Source organism: Callorhinus ursinus, unplaced genomic scaffold (assembly GCF_003265705.2).
Source record: "Callorhinus ursinus isolate GAN/ISIS: 27379988/994484 unplaced genomic scaffold, GSC_fseal_2.0 scaffold11, whole genome shotgun sequence".
Lineage (NCBI taxonomy): Eukaryota > Metazoa > Chordata > Mammalia > Carnivora > Otariidae > Callorhinus > Callorhinus ursinus.
In genome coordinates, this window is record NW_027397073.1 from 54,924,913 (window position 1) to 54,951,256 (window position 26,344).

The 26,344-nt window shown below is 40.8% G+C and overlaps 1 protein-coding gene across 21 annotated transcripts in view; it reads right to left on the bottom strand.

The window, feature by feature from the left end:
* The window catches only part of EPB41L3 (erythrocyte membrane protein band 4.1 like 3), a 182,409-nt gene that overhangs the window by 65,071 nt on the left and 90,994 nt on the right, over positions 1-26,344 (bottom strand). For all 21 annotated transcript variants that reach the window (XM_073898475.1, XM_073898491.1, XM_073898486.1 and 18 more), the window contains 2 exons: positions 21,850-22,049; positions 17,059-17,256 (listed from right to left, as the gene is read on the bottom strand). In XM_073898475.1, the coding sequence (XP_073754576.1) occupies positions 17,059-17,256; positions 21,850-22,038 (387 nt within the window). In that variant the 5' untranslated portion in view covers positions 22,039-22,049. Of the gene's footprint in view, positions 1-17,058; positions 17,257-21,849; positions 22,050-26,344 lie in introns of those variants that run through there.

Below are 26,344 nucleotides of genomic sequence, written 5' to 3' on the forward strand. Positions count from 1 at the left end.
ACTCCATTCCTTTGATTTGATACATACTTTACCCGTCACTGAAACAGAAAAACATAAGGTGGATCACGGTTTCTAGGGACCTCTCTGACTCCACTGTATTAGATCCAGCTATCAACAAAACTGCATCTTCACCACATGCACAAGAGGTATGGTCTTGCGATGAATATGGACAGCAATCCATGCACCGTATAGGGATGTGTTCTGGATTCTCTTTTTAAAATTTTATTTTAAATTCCTGGAAAAGTAGGAAGGATAGTCTCTTCTCCTTCATCTAACAATAGGAGAAGAGAAAGATAAACATAAGTTGCAGACTGGAGAGTTCACTCTTAAGTGTGCAATTGGTCCTGCTTTAGAACAGTTCTAAAAGTGAAGTATTTTTGTAGCAACTGCAATATTTAATAGGCTTACAGTGAATAATCCAATAAAGGAGATGATTAATATTTACATAGCTGGGCACAGAGTTGGCTTTAAGGTTATCTTAAAGAGTGCACAAGAAATTCCTGAAGCCTTCAAGGTTTTCTGAGCTGAAATCATTGAAGTCACGCTCTATAAAGTACAGTGAGGGGCCTGGAGCATCTTTTTGTCTCTACGATGGCCTAGATCCGATATTAACCTCAAATATTTCCTTAACCTCAGGTACTTCCATGGCCCATGTCCTTGCAGAAGCAGGGTGGTATCCTCTTTGTGAGCACGTTTATGAAGCTCTCATATCTCCTAAGAGATGTCAATATCACCCCTAGGCCTGCTACTAAAAGCACAGTTCTGCAATAAACTGACAACGTAAAAAGCACTGAATCTGAGAATAATTAATGAGAAGCATGATCTCAAACTGACAAATTATTACTTATTGCTTATTGAAGGTGAGACTGAGAGAAATAGCAATCATTGAGACTTTCCTGATGGGCTACTCCTGGAATTGATCTACTCCTGGAAAAAGCCAGCAGAAAGCTGCAGTAGAGTTTCTCTCAAACAACTGGACTCGGAAAAAACATGCTTCTTTGGAAACTTTTGAAACTGGGGTGTTTTTATTGTACAGACACTGAGCGCCCAGGTTTCCTCCCCAGGGCCTGTTAGAGAGCTCAGAACATGTGTTTTTGGACTAACCTCCTTCCCGGCTTCTTGTGCTGCTTTCTATGAATTTATTTTCTTCCTGTTACATTCTGTGCACTTAGGGGATAAATAATAGAAGCCCCAAGAAAAACGTATCTTTGAAAAAAAAATTACATTTCCAATTTTGGTGGTTTTTTTCTCCTCATAATGAATTCTTCACCATTGTACTATTAAAGAAGGTCTGCAGATCATGACATTCTGAATTGTTTTTCCCTAAAGGAATCACTGGACACATTAACTGAAGCATTCTGCTTGGGGTGATCATCTAAAACCATTCATAAGCTTGACACGCTCAGTCCAATGGCATTTCCCTGAAGAATGCGGTGGCTCTTTAGTGACTTTATTTGCTGTCACCATGGCATTCCATAAGAAATAACAAATCTTTTTATTCTTTCCAGTTTTCCAAACACCATAATAAGAAGCAATTCCTTGTGCTGGCTGTACATCTGCATACCATCACTCATTTCTATAAGCAGCAGCAGGGAAAATGAGGTGCATTCCTAAGTGGCAATAGGACTGAGAGATAGGATTTTCTTTCACTCTTATTAGAAAATGACTCTAAATGTACATACCAGTTAAACACAGCTGTCTGTTACATTGAAAAAATGTATTCCCACACGGCAAGGATGTCTTAGTTGCTGAAAAGAAGAAATCTCCGCTGATCAAAGCATTTCATGAATTAATATCTAATCTGGCCATTTTAATTTGCCATTTGTAGAGATATCCTGGACTAAGATTTCAGGAAACAGTCACCAGGCAACACTAACAAAACAGAGCAGCCTTGGCAGAAGAAGCAAGAGAAAGACCTACATTTCATTTATCTAGAAATAAAATACTCATAATAGTCATTGCATAAGGGAAATCATACAACAAGCTATAGGAAGCTAAGCTTTTTGATGGAAATGTTATGTGTTCCAATAAAAAGCTCCCGCAACTTGGAATCCATGACCTCTTCTAGAAAAACAAATAAAAAGCTTAAAGTGTACTGGCTGGTCAACAAAACCCAGAGGTTGGAAAGGAAAAGAATCCTTCCTGGATTCCCTGCTGTAAAGAGAGGGAAGCAAACCCAGAGTTCAGCACCAGACGCCCGTCTTCCCTGGACCAGGAGGGAGAGGGCATTTGGGGTCGGGGAGTAGTAACTGAATGAGGATCAGGGCATCACCACAGTCCCAAATAGGACAACTCCTGGAGGCTATATGTAAGGGGTTGATTTTTTTCTAATTCAAGATAAAAATTTTAAGAGAGCTTTCTGAATGACACCACTGCTTCACAGTTTATAGTACAATTATGGCACCTTAAAAACCACAACTATTCAGTATGCCAGTGTAAAACGACCCTAATAGTTGTTAAGTTGTTCAAAGAAATCAGGGATCAGTCATTCCTTATAAGAAATGTAATGTTATGGTTCTTACCACTTTGTGTTAACGGAAAGTCTAAAGTATAAAAGATAGCCAAAAGCCAAATTAAAGAAATAAAAGAAAAATCGACAACAAACTGCAGGGAGGCACAACAATCAATTGCAACAAATGACAATCTGAATTTTCTCTCAGGGGATGGTACCTTAGACAGCCTCCAGCTTCCTGTTTTCTACATTCAATAGTGCAACCAATACCTTAATGGCATTTAGAAAATGGTATCACAAATGCTTTCCTACATAGATTCTGTCTTCGGACTATTTGAAGGATACTCAGGCAACCATAATCACGCCTTAATGGCCCAGTGGGCTCAGGCACACCCAGTGCATAAGCTAAGGGTATGGCAAAAAGGGACCAGGACGGGGTGTAGGGAAGAACCTGAGGGTGGGGTGAGGGGAGACTTGACAAAGCTCTCCCCACTCCCAACTTTAAATGTTCCCCAGTATTCCCCAGGGCTCTGCTATTCATGCTCTTCTTAGTCACTGACTATCCACACAATCTCATTCACTCCCGAGTCTGATTTAGTATAAGAGATAATGGCTCTCACAAAGCCTACCAGTCTGCCTTCTCTTCCAAATGCTGAACGATATATCCAATTGCAATAATAGACTGCTACTTTCATATTCCAGGCACTTTAAATTCAGTAGTTCTGAATTAAATTCATTATCTTCCCCTATAAACTTTTCTCCTTGTATTCTACATCTGTCTATGCAGTCACTCCATCCAGAAATTTGGAAGTCATTATAAGTTACTGTCTCTTATGGCTCTCCATATCCCCAACCTACATCCAATTAATCAACTCTGCTTGTTTTCAGCATAGTTCTTTAAAATCCATTCTCTCCTCTCTACCCCACTGCCCCTGCCTCGGTTCTAGTCCTTAGCATCTCTTGCCTGGTTTGCTGCAAGAGCAGCCCAGTGTCCCTGTTTCAAGTCTCTTCCTCTTCAATTACTATTTCATAGAAGTATGTTTTAAAAACACAAATGGCCAAATAGCTCCCCTATATAAAGTCCCAGAAACCCCACCACCTCTTGCAAGAGGCAGAATTCTAAGATGGCCCCAAGATTCCCTGTCTCTCTGCTGTATGCACCTTGCACAATCCCTGGGGACCATGAAGAGAGTGGATCTCACTCCCATGATTAGGTTATAGTCATCCACTATATACCACAGTTGACCTTAAGATAGGGACATGATCTGGGTGGGCCTGACCTAATTGTGTGAGCCCTTAAAGGCAGAGTTTTCCCAGGCTGGTAACATAAGGGGAGGCACACAGATTTGAAGGTCCGGGATTCAAAGCGAGGGAGGTTCTCTGTTGCTGAGACAGAGAGGCCTCATAGCAAGCACCCAAGAGCAGACTCTGTAGCCAAGAGTGGTCCTCAGCTGACAGCCAGCGAGGCAGTGGGAACCCAGGCCTACAACCAGGAGAAAATGAATTCTGCCAAGAGCTCAAAGGAGCATGAAGGTGGCTCTTCCATCATTTGGCCTCCTGATGAAGATGCAATCAGTGAATAACCTGATTTCTGCTTTATGAGACCCAGAGCAGAGAACCAGCCAAAAAATGTGGGATGAAAAATATGTGTTGTTTTAAGTTGCTACGTTTATAGTAATTTGTGACTCAGCCAGAGAAAATCAAAATATCTAAACAATACCCAACCCAGTTACCACATCAAACCCATCCTCCCTGATGGGTCTTTGGTCTTCCTTTCCAGCCTCATCTGTCTCATGTGCCCTCGATATTTCAACTATATTCGATGCTCACTCTTCACATTTCTTTACCTGCTCAAGCTCTAACTAGAATTATGTAAATATCCTGAGCATAATTAGAATTATTCTGGAAATTTAAAAATAAATAAGATAAAATACATGAATGCCATTGGTCTTTCGGTTGCCTTACAATACCACCACAGGGACGGTCAGCCAATATTCTCTAATAATTAGTATCTACCTGCCAAATAGTGACACACATGCTTAGCATTTTTTTAAATATTTTATTTATTTATTTGACAGAGAGAGAGAAGAAGGGGGGACATAAGCAGGGGAATGGGAGAGGGAGAAGTAAGTAGGCTTCCCGCTGAGCAGAGAGCCTGATGTGGGCTCAGATCCCAGACCCTGGGATCATGACCTGAGCCGAAGGCAGACACTTAACGACTGAGTCACCCAGTTGCCCCCATGTGCTTACCATTTTTAACAATATGAACCAGCATTGAGAACTTAACTCCTAAGGAGGTATTTACGACCAGCCAAAGGTTTGCGGTTTTGCTTTTTATCATCAGCCCTGTTTCAAAACTTAGATCCTGAAAGAGAAAGAAGAGTCCAGGACTCATGCCTCAAACAGCCACTCCCAATTTCTTCAAGCAAGAGAGAAGTTCTCCATGGTAGTAGATGATCTGTCCCAACAGGAAAAGGAAGTGAGCTGGGTAGGCTCATTTCTCTCCTTCTTCCTGGCTACTTCTATTGTGTCCTTAGTTATTTAATTAAAACCCAGCATACCACAGAATTCCTAATATGCTAAGAAGCAAACAAACAAAAAACCCTCTCATACCCTATGCTTGCTACAGAAGGGCAAAGAGAAGATGACCTGATTATTTAAAGACACTTAAAATAAAACTGAACAGTAAAGAAGCCTCCTGAAATACATCACTCAGAGTCACTAGGTAAGAAATCAGAAAATACAGTCAGTTGAAGCTTAGTCAAACTGGAAAGAATGTTCTGTGCCAACTTCCAAAGGGACTAGAGATGAAGGAAGGTGATGTTGTCAGGCCCCTTCCATAATAGACTTTCCTGCCTAATTTGAGGGAGTTCATTACTGAAGCCAAGGAACACTACACCTCCTTGCTCACATAAAATGTGAGTCAGTTCAGGATAAGAGACTAACACTGAAAGCCAGAAATGAAGTGTGTATAATTATTTTCAGAACATATTCAGGCTTGTAAAACACCTACTGATTTCTGACACCACAGTAATAGCACCTTAGCTGTGTCTTCCATCTATTCTCAGCAGGTTCAAGGGGGGCAGTGGGAGAAAAAGCAAATTTCGTGTTTTCCAGGTCCTTTCTCAATCCTCACAAGCTTCTAGGTAACTGGTTTAGTTGTTCTTGTTGTTATTTAAGACTGAACTTTTTTTAGAGTGGTTTTAGGCTCACAGCAAAATTGAGAGGAAGGTACAATGATTTCCCACATACTCCTTGCCTCACACAGGTGCAGCCTCCCCCGCTAGTAATATACCCCACAAGAATGGCTAGTTCGTTACAATCAATTATCACCACCCTGTCCAGAGCTTACACTGGGGTCTACTCTGGGTATTGTGCCTCCTGTGGGTTTGGACAAATGTACAGTGACGTATCATGAGGAATACTCTGTCCTCTGTGCTCTGCCTGTTCATTCCTCTATGCGCCCCTCACCCCACCCCATCCTCTGGCAACCATTAATCTTTTACTTTCTCATAATTTTGCGTTTTCCAGAATCTCATATAATTGGAATCATACTGTACGTAGCTCTTCCGACTGGCTCCTTTCACTTAGCAAAATGCATTTAAGGTTCCTCCATGTCTTTTCCTGGCTTGACAGCTTACTTCCATAGCACTGAATAATATTCCATTGTCTAGATTACAACACAGTGTGTTTATCCATTCACCTACTGAAGGACAAAAGCAAATCTCTAAACAGTAGGGAGATTTCCATTTTTATGTTAAAGTAACTACCACTCCACAGAGTATTTTTAGTTTTATTCTTATAGACAAGGCCTAGAAGGATGTACTTTATGCTTGAGGGGGTGGAAGTTCTGTAAAGTTGGGAAAGCTTTCGAATCTGCTGACCACTATAGGCCTGACAGGGTCCCTGAAAGCTGCAAGCAGTCAGCATCCACTCGTTACCACTCCCGACCACCCTGAGAGTTCTGGTTTGCAGATAAGAAAACGGACGACTTCAGGGGATGAGTGACTTACAAATGGCAAAGCAAAGATGTCACAGTCTATTGCTAGCTACTATGATATGGTGCTCCCCAAAGTTAAATACCCTTAGGCTCTAAACTCAATTCTTTATAGAGTCAATTGTGAAAGCTTAATTCTATGGTACCACAATCCTACAGTCTGATTTGATTCATGATACTTCCATAGATATTCATATGTTCACTACGTAGGGCATCTACACCTTATGCGTTTCACCAACACACTTCTAAAAGCCTGCAGGAAAGTGATCCTTTTAACTGATCTGCTGGTTCCATGACTCAGTGAATGGATTCAAAGGAAAGTTATAGTTTAACATTTCTACTGTTCTGTCTTTAATGAACCCTCACGTTTTGAGCAGCACAGCATAAAAACTGACAGGGCAAGTTTCTCAGCAAAAGTCCCCAGCTATTTAAGCAAGTTAAAATTTGTCAAAGCTGAATCTAATTTTTCAGTTCACATAAGAATTTTTAAATGGCCCTCTCTTTATTGCCGTGACTTGTACTAGACACCCTGAGCACATCTGTCTGATACGGAAAACCTGAATGAGTAAATGTGAGAAAAATATACAACCTTGGCAAGAAGGATGAACAATTTGTTATTCACGTATTGGTAGCCTCAAATGGGGCTTACATTCAAAGCTAAATGCACTATTAGCCTTGAAATAAGTGCCCAAATTGGCTGCTGTAATTTATTAATTGTGGCTGCAATAAAGATTAGCCACAGTGTATGTCACTAACAAAAAAAAAAAAAAATAAGAAAGGCATGTATTCAACATCACTATGAAACATCTTAGCAGAGCTTTCTCCCCATTCTATCTCATTATTTTTCCCATCTCCTACTGAATTATTTAATTGCCATATCCAAACAGCAAACATGACTGAGCTGAAATACTACTGAGATTTTCCCTTCTCCCTCTGCTATAAAAATTAACAAGATCACAACAATAATAAAAACACAAAAAGGTATTTATTCACAAATACAACTGAATATCTCCTTTTGAGTTGAAATTCTTCAAAGTAACATGGCACCATATGGACCTCCCTTCATATGCTAATGGGACACTGGACCGTAACACACATGTACCAGCCAAACCCTGAAACCAGGTACTGCCTGACCACCTGCTTCATTTTCCGACTGGATCAGCCAATGTGTAGATGCCAGGAATCATGTAAAAACTAGTTCATTATAAATAATTTACCCTGTCCCTACAATAGGGTCTTCATTCTCATACTGTACTCCAGTCTTCCCTGAACCTACTTCTATATTTTGCTGGAAATGTGGATGGGCACACACACAGGTACACACACTCACATTTTGCGGCACTGAACTAGAGGTTCATGTTCTCCTCCTGTACTCTAAGAACCTAGGATTCTATTGGTCTTCAACTCTTTATTCAAAAAGGTCACAGGTGCTGTTCTTAGGCCTCTGACCTAGGAGACAAGGTCAAAAGACACCTGCCTCAGAAACCGAAGGTAATCCAGGAAAGTGGTATCAAATTCAAGAGACTATCACACCATGTAGAAATGGTCCCAGGTTATTACCCATCTATGAAAAGATTTTCTAATCTGTGGCTGATACCAGTAGTCTCCCTCCTAAACTTCCTTTAGGGCCAAGACTATTTCCATGAAAAGAAAGCCATCAATTTAAATGCTAACTAAGGGGAGATGGGCTATAATCTTGAAAATTATAACCTGTCTTTCATGGGGGAAATGCTGTAATTATAAAATGAACTGGCAATTGATCAGGAAAATTGAACAAAAATCACGGTAGAACGAAAACTGCTTCCCTCCGGAAGGGATGGCTAGGGTCTTCAGTTTCAACTGGCCTTTTCACTTTGAGCTGGACTGTGGTAACGGTAGAACTTACCTAAAATTATTCTATATTAAGGCAAAGAGCTGAGCCAAGCCTGAACTTTGTTCCATATACCAATCTAAAGAGCCTCTGTATTATATCTCCAGCTCCTTTCCTCTTCTTCAAAAATGAAACAATGTTGCTTCTAAGTCCTACACTTCACAGTACCTTATCTCATGAGAGTGTAACCAGAAGCAAAGGCTTGGCAATCGCTTTCAGAAATTAGGTTTAAGAAGTTTTGAGAGAATGAATTCCTTCGATAGACTCAACCTGTCTCTCTTGGACAGGATCTGTTCAAAGCCTCAGAACCCTTTTGTTCCCAGGGAGGCCTAATTAATCCACTCCAGGTCTAGAGTCAAGCCGTCGGTTTATTAAAAGGAGACACCTATTAGGGTGTCTATTGCAGATGTGCTTCAAGAAGTTTCAAAGCTTTCCAGCCACCACCAGAGGGGAGGGAAGGAGAGAGAGAAAGAAAGGAGACAAGAAAGTGACCAGAGGAGACACTTTGGTGGTCTTGTTTCCAAACTTACCCTAAAACCACATACACTAACCACAAAATTTAGAAAAATCAATTTTGATGTCAAAAGCTTACAGAATTACAAATAAAAGAGATATTCAAGAATCAGATGTATTATTAAATAATTTGAAAAGTAGATCTTTCTCCTTCTTTTCCTTTTTTCATCCCACTATTTCTCAAGCCCAAGCTGGAGGTAAATACTATGTTTTGGTTTGCTCCTTCTACAGCTATAGACTTGGAATGTTTTTGAAGCCACAGTGAAGAGATCTCTGGAGCAGAGGGAAGGAGATCCGGGTTCTTGGCCTTCTCTACCTGTTCTAGGCTGGGGGTCCTAGGGCACACCATTAACTGCTCTGGGCCTATTTCCTCATCAGTGAAATGAGGTAGAAGACAAAGTCATTTCCAAGGTCCCTTTCAGATTTAAGATTGTGTGACTCTATGAGTAAGACAATCCTCTTCTGAAGCTTCACGCCTGACTCATTTTGTTTCCAGTTCCTGGAACAAAATAGGCCCTCAAGAAATACTTTATACGAAAGCCTCTGCAAAATTAATAAAACTCTCTGGGGGGGGGGCGGTTTGCACACAGTGTGATGTTAGTTTTACAGATTGAAATGGTTATAAACAAACAGAAAAAAGAATTTGCATTAAGGCAAATAATAATTAAAACTCAAATGATTCACTTCCTTCTTTTAAAAAAATACTTCAGTGCCTACTCTGTACACACTGATTAATGTATTCTGGAAAATACAAGGACTTTAATGAGGTATCTAAGTGATATGTCAAAGCTGTAATATAGGTCCACGGCTAGGAAGACCCCTGAAACAGCTGGGCCAGCTCAACCTATGTGAATGGGAGGCTGTGGTCACCACACAAGGGACTGAAAGTCCACCATATCGGAAGACTCTTCCTGAGGAGGGAAATGAGCAATGTCTTGGTCTAACGTAGGGAAGCACTTTCTTAGCTTTCAGGGCCAGGACTGAGATACAGGGGGCATGAGCTGCACTCAGCATGTGGAAGCAGAACGGGTGCTAGGTGGGATGGCTGTCTGTCTGTCACACCCAAGAATGGCACTTGGAGTAACAAGTGTTCTCTCTTTTACACTGTCTTTCCCTAAACCTCAAATGAAGCCTAAACCTAGTGTGCTAAGGGGAATTACTTCTGGAGAAGCAGCCGAGAGAGCAAACCTTCCCCTGAACTCAGAGAAAGGTGTCAGTGGTAGACCCACCATCTCATAAGGGTCTGTGACCATAAGGCCACAAACAGAGTAAAGGACGTTAAAAGATTCTGTCCAGAGCACATGTGGTAACTCTCAGAGATAAAACTGAGGAAGATTCTGAAAGAGGTGACATTTAAGCAAGTAAACTAGACACAAAAATATGAACTATAACCTGAAATTTTAATCATGGGCTGGGGAGAAGTAGAAAACTAGGACTATTTTTCAGCCTGAAAGATTGTTTCCTTCATTAGACAAACAGGTAATGAACATCTTTGTCAAAATCAACCCCTGTGTGGTAAGCAGAACAAGATACCCAAGACTGCTCTCTGGAGCAGGTGAACAGCCTGCAGAGTGGAGCGCGTTTTGCTCGTGACTCCCACCTACCAGCACGCGGAGCAGGCAAGCTTATTTCATCAAATCAGCAACACGAGGGGATCAGAAAACACAGTGGGAATGTGAAGAGTGAGAGAAACAGTAATGTCAAAAAGCAAACGTAGCGTTTCAGCATCACAACATTAGACTACGGACACGCGCAAAACGAATCTCTCATCAGGCCTTAACTCCACGTGACAATGGGCAGGAAAAACCAAAAGAATTCCTCAGTGATTTTTGTCTTTGACACAGCATCAAACACCCAATGTGTACAGATGCTCAGGTTCCAAGATTCACTCAGCTTCCGAACCCCCACCTGGTCCAGTGACATACTGGAGGGTTTGATCACTTTGATTTCTTCACATTCATACTCCTAAATTTTAACCTTACTATTGTTTAGAGGGTTTAACAGACCATGTCTACACTGATGAAGGACTATGAGAATTTACTACTTTTTAAAAATGAAAATCAGGAGAAAAGATTTAACAATTTTGCAAGCCTTAATGAGGACAAATCTGAACACCGTGGAAACATTTAGTACTGGTTATGCCAGGTAAATGAGAAGGTGTGTGTTAACAGTGCTTGTATTCCTATAGCTGCACCCAAGGGTCATCACACAAGGAAAACAAGTTAAAGTCCTTCCATCCTCAGGAGTCCCCAGGGGCATTGGTCTTCAAACAGAAGAGCTGCTGCCCCTGGACTGAAGGCCTTCAGTTATAGCACATGACAGATGCTCTGATGTGGTAAGGCGTTCAGTTGAACAGAGACCCACTGAGAGCTTAAAGCGGAATTTACACAATTACACAGACTCAAAAATTCTGTGATTTAATGTAGTGTGGAATGAACGATACTTGTACTGGTTTGGAAAAAATCCTTATTTTCTACTTTTTCCAATTATTATTTCTTAAAATCTGGAAAAGTAACAGGTGCTCTGATCGACTCTGTTGGATTATGGCAATTCTATTTGCTGTCCAGTCAAGGACTTCCAAAGCAATTATCAGGTATTTTAATCACAAAACCTATACAAATTGGAAAATTCAGACACTGAATTTGTTTTTCCAACCAAATCCCAGTAAGTGGAAATATGAAATAGAAAAATGAATTGGACAGTTAACTGAATCATGGGCAAGACAGAGCATTTGGAAATTTTTTAAACAGTCCCTTCCTGACGAATGGTTAGAGGATAACAAAAAGCACATTTAGGACATGGTGCCATAAATTTTCTTATCCTCTCTGGTTCCTTAGAAGCATCTCTATGGCATCAAGAAATGCTTGTGGAGCTAACTGCCCTGTGTCTGTGCTTGCTTGGGATTCTGAACCATCCTGGAGTGACCTGAATGATACTCAGTCACGGAGCCCATTCAACCAGTGGACCTCTGGACACAGCCAAACCTGGGGGCCAGGCTTTTATGGTTTCAGTGTTGCACCTAAGTAGCTCCATTTGATTTGCCCCAATCTGGATAGAAACCTCTCTCCAGAGCAGCCAATTCACTGGCATTTTCCCTGGAGGTATTAGTTCTATGTGGATTTAACTGGGTCCATAAACACTAAGTCTCCCTCACCACTGGGTCAGCAATATTTAGGGGCTAAATGGAGTGAGGTGGAGTTTCATATGCATAGAGAAACACAGCAGGTTCCTCGTAAGTCACACCTGCAAGCTAAACCCTCTATAGTTTTTCCAGTGATGCACTAGACTCCTCCTCCAATCGGGTTTCTTGGGGGAAAACAAATCAAACTACGCCATAAGACAGCTTAAACATTTTGCGAAAGGAGCAGCAAACTTGTATTATGAAATATGGACTCAAATTTCAGATCATGTCTGACTTATTTTCCTAAAACCAAATAAGACTAGATTAGAATGGTGGCCAAACAAGAGAAAACATTTCTAATTGGATGGTCATTAGGAAATACATTTTGTGCTAATCAGTCAGACTGAAATGAGTCCACAGAACACAGAGGCAACGTGACTAAGATGTGGTGAGCATGATTTCCTTCACTGCATGTGATTGGGATATTTTTCTTTACTTTCTCTCTTAAAATTCATGTCCGAGAAATAAACAGCAACCATGATAGTAAATTGGCTACAGGAAGTTGCTGGTGTTCTCTAACGGTCCAACAGAAATAAGAAGGGAGTAGCAGTATTAGTAATTCTGCGGGGCATACATGAAAATAGGGTAGCGTGTAAACATTTGCCAAACATATATATCAAGATGCTTAAAAGATGGTCTTCTAAGAAGATCTTTTCTTCTATTTTACTCATAATGAAATTTTCTTATATTTTAGATGATCAAGACTTAAGAGTTTGAAGAAAATTATTGAGGAAATAGTCAAATGGAAAAACACTGAATGCTACAATTATCTAAGCCTACTGTTGAAGAGAAGTATGAAAAAGCCAGCACGATTGGAAAAGGCTTCTATCTATACATGAAGAGAGAGGAACTGAAGACTTAAGGGTTCAGTCACTGGCGTCAGACGTCAACCAATCCTGTATCTTGCTTTGTCAGGTCGCTGGCTCTGTCCCACTGCAGCACCATGCGGCGAGGGGAAATGCTGCCTTGTGGTTTCAAAAAAAAAAAAAAAAAGAGAGAGAGAACTGGGCTGTGCTAGTCCAAGGTAGGAGTATGTATGTGTGTGCGTACGTGCATGTGTATGACAGTGTGTGTGTGTGTGTGTTGACAGGGGGTCCTTTATATGTGACTATAAATTCTCATGATGAAGTCATGGCAGAGGTGAGCTTTGTTGATTTTGATGGTGAAGTTATAAAGGCATCAAATAAGCCATGGGGGAAAGCACTTAGGCATAGAGATTTCATTAAAATGCCTTTTTTGATGCCTTATTAAATGCAAAAAATGTTACATCTGTTACTTTCCTTAATTCACCTACAACTGTATGTGTTGAAGAATCTTAGATAGGAAGGGGCACTGGAAGTTGTCTGGTCTGAGATTGCATCTGAGGGGCTGATGGTTTCCATAAATGCACCTACAGTTTCTGCTGGAATACTCCTACAGAACACATATCACAAGGTTGACAGCAATAATTTAAAACATGTTTTCTGTTTGCTTAAAAATCGGACCTCCCATAACTTCTACCTTAGTTTTACTTTCTATACCTTAAACAATGTATGTTATGACATTCAATGTCAAATTTTCCAACTAACTGGAAGTAGCTATCCTCTCCCCTCCAAATCTAGAAGGGGACAAGTGGAAATTTTTTTTTATTTAAAACATTCTATTTCTCTAATCATTCTTCATAAGAGGTTTCCAGATCACTCACCATCCTATATCTCTCTGCTGAAAAAGCTCAAGAGTTCACTGTTATTCCATTAAATAGCTACCATTTATTAAGAATATGTTATGTTGCAGAAAGGGTTTAAATTAAGCACCTGCTTTAATCTTCACAATAATGGCTTTTTGAGACAAGTATTTTCACTCCCATTTTTCTGGTCAGAAAACCAAGGTTCAGAAAGCTAAAGTTCTTTGAAATCACATGGGTTACAAACAGATAAATCTGTTTTCACACCTGGGTCTGGTGGTTCCAAAGAGCGCTATCCTGCATGAACTCATGAATAAGACACAGGGGATGGGATCTCTCCGGCCCAGGATCTGGGCACTGGCCACATTCGGGGAAACCACACGCTGCTTTTCCACAGAAGCCACTGTGACCGCATGGAAGTTTCTGACAGCTACACCACACTGCTGGTTAACGCTGAGTTTGTAATCGACTTAAACCCAAAGATTAGTTTCACCCAAACTGTCATTAAGTCTGACCACCTCTTCCCCCCGACACATTTCTATTTTGCATCTGATCCTTACAAACAGAATGAAGTCTGGCCTCCCTTCCTGCTAAACATTATCTTGCTACTTTGTTTCCATGTCACACACTGTCCACTTCATGAGAAACCCGTATTTTGGCACATGGGCTCTTAGTCACTTAAAAATATTGTTCAGCTATTTGTTATGCGTGTGCCTTCATCCAAGACGTTGATAAAAACTCCGTGTAGAGGAGAGTGAAACCGAAGGACACCTTCCCTACGGCAATGTTTTTCAACCACCATTTACCTACTATACCCCATGCACACTGCCAGCCAAGGTTTTATGTTCCACAGTTTGTATCTAAAGTCCACAGTCCCTTTGAATATGCATTTTCAGCTATATCTTGTTGCCACCTTGAGAACCATGTAGCTGATTCACGATCCACTTTTCTTATTCAAGCAGTCATTACCATGCCCAAATTTCTCTATTTTCTCCACAAGTATGCCAGTCAGTAGTGACCACATTTTTTTCAACTACCAATGTCTGTTGTAAAACTGAAAATACTCTGCTGGCCAAGGATTTTGTGTCCCAGAAAAAGAGAATTACTCTTAATTCTTAAGAATCTATCAACTGTAGGGTGCCTGGGTGGCTCAGTCAGTTAAGCGTCTGCCTTTGGCTTGAGTCATGATCTCAGGGTCCTGGGATCGAGCCCCGTGTGGGGCTCCTTGCTCAGTGAGGAGTCTGCTTCTCCCTCTCCCTCTGCCCCCTGCTCCTGCTTGTGTGCCTTCTAATAAATAAAATCTTAAAAAAAAAAAGAATCTGTAAACTTTATAAAAAATTACTATAAAAGAAAATAACTGACCAAAATTGCCATGTCACTCAAAATGTTCACAGTGACATTAAAAGTAACACTGAATTATATCCAAAGTTAATTACAACATAAAAATTCTGAACTCTACAAAAAATACAGATCGTATCTATTACATATTTGAAGCATGGGCTATAAATTAAGTTTAACATGATCAACATTTACATGTACCTCAGTCAGCCCTGAGGCATTTATTCCATCCACACAAAACACTATAAACTCTCTTCTAGATTCTTCTTTAGAAAATTCTGGTAGCCATGACTAGATGACTGCCAGGTAACCCTATTTATTCCATTAATAATACAATCAACAGAAAGACTCTCCTCAAAATTAAGAAAAAAGCTTCACTTAGATCAATTTCTCAGAAAGTGGATCCACCCTGGAAAAATACAATGTCTCTCATGGTTACAAAAGTCCTTTAAGCTTCGGAGTAAAACCCAGGTAGGAGTACATTTTCGGATCTCCCAATTTCCAGAATAAATCTCTCAATCAGTAATTGGACACTTTGAGCTCAGAAATCAGCCAAAATCAAAGCCAAAAAAATGTAAAAGATGGATCTGTGCATGGCACACCTTAGGCAGGACCCTCAGAACATGCCTTGCCCTCCCTGCAGCAGCCCATCAGTATTTGTCAGGTGACAGGGTGACAAAAATTCTATCGATTAATATAGGATACGGTAACATTTGATCTAAGAATTTCTTTTCAAAAAATCTTTTCCTCTATGTTCCTGCAAATCTAAAATTAGTAAAGCAACCCCATCCCCACCATAAATGGCATTATCAACATGAAATGGATTTGAATCTTATGACTCAAGAAAAGGACTGGGTGCAGAACTGCATTATGCCACACAGAACAGGAATGATGAGGGGTTGTAGACAGAGGAAGCAGAGAGGGGTGAATGAGGAACATGGGAAGTCAGGCGGGCTTGGTGCTGGCGGGGTCTTCGGAGGATTAGAAATGCAGGACGACACATATACACTGCCTGTGGCACCTGGGAGAGCCGCGCAGCACACAGAGCAGAAGAGGTGAACTGTGTAGACATGTGATGGGAGGGGCTGGTGGGGAGGGCTGCGTGATGTCCCCGTGTGACGAAGGGCAGGCGGCTGAAGCAGGAGGAATAAGCTCTTGCGATGAAAACATTCAATCTGAAGCTGAATCACCTTGCTGAAAGAGCAAGCTGCCCCCTCCGAGCTGTGGGGAGAAGGTGCCGTGGCTCCTGCACACCCAGACCCGCTCCTGTGGTTTCAGTTCACAGGTTTCAGCCCTGTGTGTGTGTTCTCCGCGACACATGGAGAATCCACCCGTCTCCACTGCTATGGACAGGTTCGTGTTGTTCTCATCTGTTAACTTGGTCTTGCTAAGCATCTCTGACAAAAGTCATTCAACTGCTCCTTCTCTGACAGGGATTTTAGTTTTCTTTACAAAAAGAACAAAGGATAGTAGACCCCTTTACACTCAGGCTGCAATGCCCACCGTGATGTACATTTAAAAAATGACTCTAAGAGGAGGACATTCACCGTTCAAATGATCCCACCAATCTACCAATGCTATGTACAGAAATTTACAAGTCCATACCAATTAAAAGTTGCAATGATTCAAATAAAAAAGATATTATTAAATAATTTAAAATAGGAAGAGTAAAATTATTTGAATAGAAAAAGTAAAACTACTCAAGTAGAAAAAGTAAATTCATTTAAATGATAGCTCATAAGATATTGAAGAAAAACCCGATTTTTGAGGCCCCCAGTTTTTTTTCCTACCATGGAAAGTGTTAGAGATTTTTTTTTTAATTAAGATCACATTTTTCTTTTGATTGTAACATTTTGGAGACATTATAAGTACTTTCAGTAATTTGATCTCCTGTTAGAGACTTTGGAAAGAATTTTGTATTTAGAAACTGGGTCTGAATAACTTTCCAGAGTTATGAAAACAAGAATGCATCTTGTATGTCTCATACCAACATTCTCCAGTTCTCAATACCTGGGACAAAAAAGATTTTTAAATATGCACTCACCTCCACATCACAGGTATATTCTGATCCATCCAGAAGTATCACTTTGCACTGCATGTTTTTAGGCTTTTTGACAATCTTTAATGGAGATCGAGATAGTTTACTGCTAGATGATTTCTGAGAAAGTTTATCGTCTTCCAATTGCTGATATTCGAGCTGTTTTGCAGCCCCAGCAGCGAACTCCCGTTCCTTGTCAGTGACCTGTGAAGAGCAAACAATGAACAGTTTTCACTGCAAGACAGGAAATAAATATTGCATTGCTCAGGCAAGAGCAAAACCCTTTAGACGTAGGCCTTCCTATTTCCCAGAGCAGGAGAGATGTTTGCATCAGGAGACTGTGAATGGGCAAGTACGCATACAGGGATATTTATAATGCTAATGGTTTCACCTAAATGTTGTTTAACTTTTGCCATTTAAATGTACCAACGGGGCTGCATTTCAGTTTGACCTGAGGGTTTAATTTAGAAGCATGGAGTTAGCAAATGCCATCAAGACTTCACTAAGCAAAGGAGGATACAAACGGACTCCTGACTTTTTAAAAAGGCATTAGACAGTACAGGTCTTTAAAATAAATCATTTAGGGGGCGCCTGGGTGGCTCAGTCGTTAAGCGTCTGCCTTTGGCTCAGGTCATGATTCCAGGTCCTGGGATCGAGCCCCGCATTGGGCTCCCTGCTCGGCGGGAAGCCTGCTTCTCCCTCTCCCACTCCCACTGCTTGTATTCCCTCTCTCGCTGTGTCTCTCTGTCAAATAAATAAATAAAATCTTTAAAATAAAATAAAATAAATCATTTAGATTTTATCTACTGTACTCTATTTTCTTCATTCACTGGATCCTTCTATATTCTATGACCCACAACACCGCACATACATATAAGGTATCTTATAAACTTTAAGGCCTAGAGAGCTTCAAGTATTAATCTTCTCAGTAATTTTACAACTGTTACAGCTCTAAATCCATTCAATGAAGCCAGCAGCACTGAAATTCATCACAAAGTAATCCCCTTAATCTGTTTCCCCCCTCACTGTAATGAGCCAGTGTAAGAGCAGATCACATCTGTCCAAAAGCTTTAATCTGCTTTCAAAGTACAACAATGTAGTCCAGGCTAGACTTAGAACTGCAGAATATGTCCTGAGGAACAGTTAATTCTCCCTTGAATCAATAAATACCCTTGGAAATCTCTCTGTGCAACTAATCTCTTTACACCTCCCGGCTTTATATATGTGTGTGTTTACATACATATATTTCATTGAAGTACCGTTGACACAATATTACAAATAATTTCACCTGTACAAAATAGTGATTAAACAACTCAATACATTATGCTGTGCTCACCGCAAGCATAGCTAGCATCTGTCACCATACAATGCTCTCTTCTATTAAATGACCACCAATGGTATTAATGTGCAAATTCAACTCATGGACCAGACTATCATTTCCACTAGTCTGCAAATGCACACTGACAGACCAAAGAAAGACATGTTGCAAAATTCAGTTTAGGCCCCTTGAGTGAGCACGAAATTTCTTCTCTCACAAACATACTATCTTTCTAGTAGCCAAAAGCACATGACCTTGACAATAAAGGTTTATTTAGATTTATCACTTCAACTTTTCTTTCTTATTAGTGACTACAATTTTATGACACTAATCACAAAGTTATCTTCTGGTATATTTATTTTGGATTTTAGGTATGGATTTCTGCTTTTATAAAGTCATTTTCTATCTGGTTTTCCCTCCAAATTATAAATACAGTCCTTTCCTCCACTATTTTACACAGGCATTCAGGGCAAAGTTGTGAGACGTTCTTCAGAATAAAAAGACCAATTTGCTGAGTGAAGAGACCATGAAAAAACTGAAAAAACAACTTCAAAGGCCAAAATAGTTGAAAGGCTAGAGGTAGCTAAAACAAGTAAATAAAAGAAAACCTGCTCTGGCAACTTGGTCCAACTTTTTTTTTTGACTATTAGTTTTTCATATCAAAGTATTAAAATAGTGCTGCAAAAAAGTCAAACAATTTTGGCCTTAAGCTAGTTGAAGAAGTTCGGTAACCTTGCAATTTTTTTTTAAGATTTCTTTATTTTACTGAGAGAGAAAGAGAGAGGGAGCACACATGAGCAAGCATGGGGGGAGGGGCAGAAGGAGAGAGAGAATCTCAAGCAGATTCCCACTGAGGGCAGAACAAGACACAGGGCTCAATCTCAGGACCCTGAGATCATGACCTGAGCTGAAATCTAGAGTCGACCGCTTACCTGAGCTACCCAGGCACCCTGGTAACCTTGGAATTTTATATCATATATTTGCTAAGTGCTTATAACTTACATAAGACTTTAGCTCTTTTTTAAAGATTTATTTATACTAGAGAGAGAGAGTTCAAGTGGGAGTAAGGGCAGGAGAGGGGGAGAGAGAATCTCAAGCCCCAAGCCTGGGGGGTGGTGAGGGCTCAATCTCCGGACCCTAAAATCATGACCTGAGCTGAAACCAAGAGTCGGATGTTTAACCAACTGCAGCGCACCCAGGTACCCTAAGACTTTTGCACTTTTAATTCACATTTTCATTTCATTACAGGAAAAGTCAACAGAAGCTACATTTTTATTTAAATCTCACTACCTGGAATCAACTTTTTCTCTGTATTGAGGAAGATGAAATTTCATTTTTCCTCTAATAAAATAAAAGTATCTGTATGAGACTAAGCTTTCTGGGCTACTTATAGGTCAACTCCAGACACCCCTGAAACCACCAGCGTTGGAACGGAGGTGTTTTTTCCAAAACATTTAAAGCACGAACCCCTCACTGAGCCTCTCATGCACGTATTTTCAACAACTTCAGAAGAGCAGACCAAGGACCTCAAATGAAACGTCCACTGTAGTCACATATAATTCATTACAATTTAAAAATATCAGTATCGGGGTGCCTGGGTGGCTCCGTCATTAAGTGTCTGCCTTTGGCTCAGGTCATGATCCCGGGGTCCTGGGATCGAGCCCCGCATCAGGCTCCCTGCTCTGCGGGAGGACTGCTTCTCCCTCTCCCACTCCCTCTGCTTGTGTTCCCTCTCTCGCTGTGTCTCTGTCAAATAAATAAATAAAATCTTTAAAAAAAAAATCAGTATCAACCCTTTTGGCAAAACCTCTGTTTCAATGACTCTTCATGACAGCTCTGGGAGGTAGGTATCTAGGTCTCCTTACCCTCATTTAACACATGGGAGAGAAAAGGACAAAGGGTACAGTCTCCACAAACTTCCTCCATAAAACTAGTAGCCTGGAATTCAAATCCAGCCAAGCTCATGTGTTTTCATCGTCACGGACTACCAAAATGTACTTCATTTCACCTCCAACACAACTGGGCTCCTAGCCTGAATCAAGGAGCCAAGAGCAGAAGAACCTGAGAAAACGATCTTTTCTGATCTCTTCATCTTGTGAACAAGGAAGCTGAGGCTCAGAGGCTGAATGCGTTCTCTGAGATCCCTAAAATAACTAGGGAAAAGGTAGGATTAAATAGTTCTCCTGGCTCCGCAGCCAGTTACCCTTCCCTCAAAGGGCTTTAGTATCATTTCTCTCATTTTGTTTTAGACATCTGATTTCCAGAAGATAAAACACATGTATCACGTCTTGGCCCAAAAACTCTTTCTTCTGTACAATTATCTCCCACTCTCACATTTATTTCATTTCAGAGTTAAGAGGAAAGAACGGGGGAAAAAAATCCAGTCTAGTAATTTTAAATTGCTGAAGGTTTAAAAAAAATCAAAACGCCACCATCCTCACACCTCCAAAAAAATAAACGGTGAAGGAAAACCATGATGACAATGGCCCCTTAGATTTTGTTATAAGCTGGAAGGATAACCTCCAGCTCCCCATCATGAAACATTTTATATCAGACACAGCATCTATTTACAGAACATGAAAATAAATGTTATTTTTAATACTGCTTAAAAGCAGAACATAAATACCAAGGGAAAAGAAATAATCAGGTTGTAAACATAGTTTAATGTTATAATAATGTGTTGTGCCTTCCAAAGAATTTCACTAACATGCTGATTTCGTGTCTCTTCTCTCAACATCTTGTACAATTTCTAGCTTGACACATATACTTCCAACCTAGAAAAAGGTCAATCGTTTGCAGGGACTCCCAGATCTCCTTACCATAGCATGAGTCGGTACCCTAACACATGTTATTTCAGGTTTGAAGTTTCAAGCCAAAATAATTTAAACATGGATTCATTCAAAGCCCAACTATAAACCATGCTTTATATTTTGTATGAAAACTTTTAAAATAGTCACATTACATGTGACAACTTAAGTATGTCTAGATAATGGAGTTGAACATACACGCACATAAGGGAGGGAAAGAGACCCAGCTGAACATTCACTAAAAGTCGCTGGCAACACTAGGATCAGAGTGACCCCTGGGAAGAATCAAAAGAGCTCTAACCCCTAAGCCTGAACAAAAGTTAGGAGCCTAATTAAAGCCTTTGGTGTGGTGTCTAGCCTTCCTGTAAACCCAGATAAAACCAATAACCTGTAGTCCAGATTTCAGGGTGGGTTTAAGTGCTTTAATCAAATGAAGGAGTTACCAAGCAAGGTTGTGGAATGTCATTCACTGGAAGTCTTAAAATAGCATAAGTTTCCATCTGCCTGGGACCAGAAGGGGTAAACAGACAACCCCTCATAGTTTCCTCTAGTGCTAAGAGACCAAGGTCGGCCCCGACCCTGGAAAAGGTCAATAAACATTCCTGAATTGGGTTTCTGGGCAATGCTAGCAGGTGTGGGGGAGCCGGTGGCGGCCTGGGTCCCAGGGCTCACCTCCTTCCTCACAGGGGTACTGTGCGCCGCGGCCTCGAACTGCTCTAGGGCCTGGTGCTGCTCCTCGCCGCTGGGTTCGGGCCCCGGGCCCTGCGGAGCCCCCGCGTGCCCCTGCGCCCCCGCCGCCTCCTGGGGCTCGGCCTCCTGCTCAGGCTTGGATTCCGAGTCTGAGCCAGATTCGGTCGTCATGGTTGATTGTTCTGCAAACAGAAAATGGCAAGGTCCCATCATTCAGTGTAATTACCTTTGCTAGGCACAAAAACTAGGATGCTATCTATGGTGAAAGGCTGCACAGAAACACAATAAAAAAAAAAAAGGGAAACATGCATGCAATCCAAACACAGTCCTACTGCACAGTCCTAATAGACGACTTCCATTTACCACAAAGATGGTTCAAAATGAACATTTAACTGGAAGCCAAAACTTATTTGTAATGATCACAGGTTTTATTCCTATTAGGTTTTTTGCCACAGATGGCCATAAAATGACATTAAAGTAATGATCTAATAATTATATAACTTAGACACATTTAATTTCAGAAAAATGAATCTTCTGCATCAGCTGGATCTATATTTTAATCTCTGGGAAGGATGATCTAATAATGGAAGCGGATTTTTTTTTCTCCTTCCCTCTGCCTTCCTATCTCTACCCAGGGCCCCTGCTCTGCCTCCAGAACCCCTGGATGTATCCATTCTTCCATGAGCAAGAGCCCTTCTCTGCTTTCTCAGAACCCTGTCAGCCCCTTTTGAGTGAACAGTGACAACTACATTAGAGGCTTCCTCAGGGACCTGGGGGCGGGTCCCACACGGGACAAGCCGTGGGCGGGGCTGGAGGGAGGCTGGGAGCCTCATCTCTCCCTCCCTCACCAGTGAAAAGTCACAGCTTCTTCCTGCTTCCTCCTGTTTCCCCTGACAGTTGAAAAAGGAGTTTGTCTCAGCTCATAAGGGACTCACACAACAGAGTTTAATATATAATAATCTTCTTTTACACCTAAAAACACCTTCTAAAATAGAACCACCACCTTGTAATGGTTTGCTAATCAAGACACGTAAGTATTTTGTGCCTTAGTTTCCACATCTGCCAAATGAGGGAATTGAACCTGACCATGTCCAAAGAACTTAGTTTCTGGGGGTTCCTTCCTCCCCCTCCTAATGGGCATGCTGTTGTGCTTAAAGCAGTATTTTGCTCGAAACAGCAAGAGAGGAGCTGTGCCAGCTGCTACCGTGGCATTTTAAGTAATTTCTTATCTTAGATAGACGGTAAATAACTCAAACCAAATATCCCAGCCCGTCCTATGATTTCCCTTCCTAATTCTAATTTTATGGTAAAAATACCAGGAACAAAGGGGTAGTGTAATACTCTAAGCAAATGATACGCCCATTAGTATAATACAGAATTATGCAAACTATTACTCCATAGTAAAATCGCCATTTAGTTCTATCTTCACAACACACGCTGGAGTATGTTTAATAACTTGAAGAAGAGGGAACATACAAATACCAATGTATGTTATAAACTAGATTCTACATCCATGTTTCCTATCTAGGGTTCCTTTCTACAATCACCAGCTATTCCTTCTGTTGAATAAAAGACATATCAACTTGGCATGTGCTCAGCTGCCCAAAGCATATGTAAATATCAAGACCAAACACTGAACAAGATAGTGATCCACATAAAAGGAACACATTTTCTTTTTTCCTCTTACATTTTAGATTTTTAAGCAAATCTTGAAAGTAAATACTATATTCTCTTTTGTATGATTTTACTAGAAAGTGTTAAGTCCAGAGAAAAGACAGAGAGGAGGAAAGGTGATGTTACAGTGTAATCCAGAGCCTATAATCAAATTCGACCTTTTAAAGGGAGAGGGTCAGTTTTTATTTTATTATGTTATGTGAATCATCATTTTTGATGTAGTGTTCCATGACTCATTGTTTGCGTATAGCACCCAGTGCTCCACTCAATATGTGCCCTCTTTAATACCCATCACCAGGCTAATCCATCCCTCCACCCCCCTCCCCTCTAGAACCCTCAGTTTGTTTCTCAGCGTCCATAGTCTCTCATGGTTCATCTCCCCCTCCAATTCCCCCCCTTCATTTTTCCCTTCCTACTATCTTTTTTTTTTTTTTTAACATAGAATGTATTATTTGTTTCAGAGGTACAGGTCTGTGATTCAACAGTCTTACACAATTCACAGCACTCACCATAGCACATACCCTCCCCAATGTCTATCACCCAGCCACCCCATCCCTCCCACCCCACACCCTCAGTTTGTTTCCTGAGATTAAGAATTCCTCAGTGAGGTTATATGATACGTGTCTTTCTCTGACTGACTTATTTCGTTCAGCATAATACCCTCCAGTTCCATCCATGTCGTTGCAAATGGCAAGATTTCATTCCTTTTGATGGCTGCATAACATTCCATTGTACATATATACCACATCTTCTTTATCTATTCATCTGTCGATGGACATCTTGGCTCTTTCCACAGTTTGGCTATTGCAGACATTGCTGCTATAAACATCAGGATGCACATACCCCTTCGGATCCCTACATTTGTATCTTTGGGGTAAATACCCACTAGTGCAATTGCTGGGTCGTATGGTAGCTCTATTTTCAACTTTCTGAGGAACCTCCATACTGTTTTCCAGAGTGGTTGCACCAGCTTGCATTCCCACCAACAGTGAAGGAGGGTTCCCCTTTGTCCACATCCCCGCCAACATCTGTCGTTTCCTGACTTGTTAATTTTAGCCATTCTGACTGGTATGAGGTCATATCTCATGGAGGTTTTGATTTGGATTTCCCTGATGCCAAGCGATGTTGAGCACTTTTTCATGTGTCTGTTGGCCATTTGGATGTCTTCTTTGGAAAAATGTCTGTTCATGTCTTCTGCCCATTTCTTGATTGGATCATTTGTTCTTTGGGTGTTGAGTTTCATAAGTTCTTTATAGACTTTGGATACTAGCCCTTTATCTGATATGTCCTTCGCAAATATCTTCTTCCAGTCTGTCAGTTGTCTTTTGGTTTTGTGGACTGTTTCCTTTGCTGTGCAAAAGCTTCTTATCTTGATGAAGTCCCAATAGTTCATTTTTGCCCTTGCTTCCCTTGCCTTTGGCGATGTGTCTAGGAAGAAGTTGCTGTGGCTGAGGTTGAAGAGGTTGCTGCCTGTGTTCTCCTTTAGGATGTTGATGGACTCCTGTCTCAGGTTTACGTCTTTCAACCATTTGGAGTCTATTTCTGTGTGTGGTGTAAGGAAATGGTCCAGTTTCATTCCTCTGCATGTGTCTGTCCAATTTTCCCAACACCATTTGTCGAAGAGACTGTCTTTTTTCCATTGGACATTCTTTCCTGCTTTGTCGAAGATTAGTTGACCATAGAGTTGAGGGTCCATTTCTGGGCTCTCGATTCTGTTCCATTGATCTACGTGTCTGTTTTTGTGCCAGGACCATACTGTCTTGATGATGACAGCTTTGTAATAGAGCTGGAAGTCCGGAATTGTGATGCCGCCAGCTTTGCTTTTCTTTTTCAACATTCCTCTGGCTATTCGGGGTCTTTTCTGGTTCCATACAAATTTTAGGATTATTTGTTCCATTTCTTTGAAAAAAGTGGATGGCATTTTGATAGGGATTGTATTAAATGTGTAGATTGCTCTAGGTAGCATTGACATCTCCACAGTATTTGTTCTTCCAATCCATGAGCATGGTACGTTTTTCCATTTCTTTGTGTCTTCCTCAATTTCTTTCATGAGTATTTTATAGTTTTCTGAGTACAGATTCTTTGCCTCTTTGGTTAGATTTATTCCTAAGTATCTTATGGTTTTGGGTGTCATTGTAAATGGGATCGACTCCTTAATTTCTCTCTTTTCTGTCTTGTTGTTGGTGTATAGGAATGCCACTGATTTCTGTGCATTGATTTTATATCCTGCCACTTTACTGAATTCCTGTATGCGTTCTAGTAGTTTTGGGGTGGAGTCTTTTGGATTTTCCACATAAAGTATCATATCATCTGCAAAGAGTGAGAGTTTGACTTCTTCTTTGCTGATTCGGAAGGCGTTTATTTCTTTTTGTTGTCTGATTGCCGTGGCTAGGACTTCTAATACTATGTTGAATAGCAGTGGTGAGAGTAGACATCCCTCCCGTGTTCCTGATCTTAGGGGGAAAGCTCTCAGTTTTTCCCCATTAAGAATGATATTTGCTGTGGGTTTTTCATAGATGGCTTTTATGATATGGACCTGGGAGAGGGTCAATTTTAATAGTCAATTCAATTTGCTGAACTCTCAATTAAGTGCCAAATTTAAGTCATGTACTGCCCATGGTTTAGAAACAGAAATAAATGTGTTGTAGCCCCCCTCCTCACCCCAAGGAGTGGAAGAAATGGACTCTCCTCAGAATCCATTTTCTCCTTCCTCCTTTTAGTAATTAAACTTTGTTTTAGCTGGTATTCCTTCACCCAGCTTGAGACCACAATGAGTTGAGGCCAGGTGATGAAGTCTGGACCA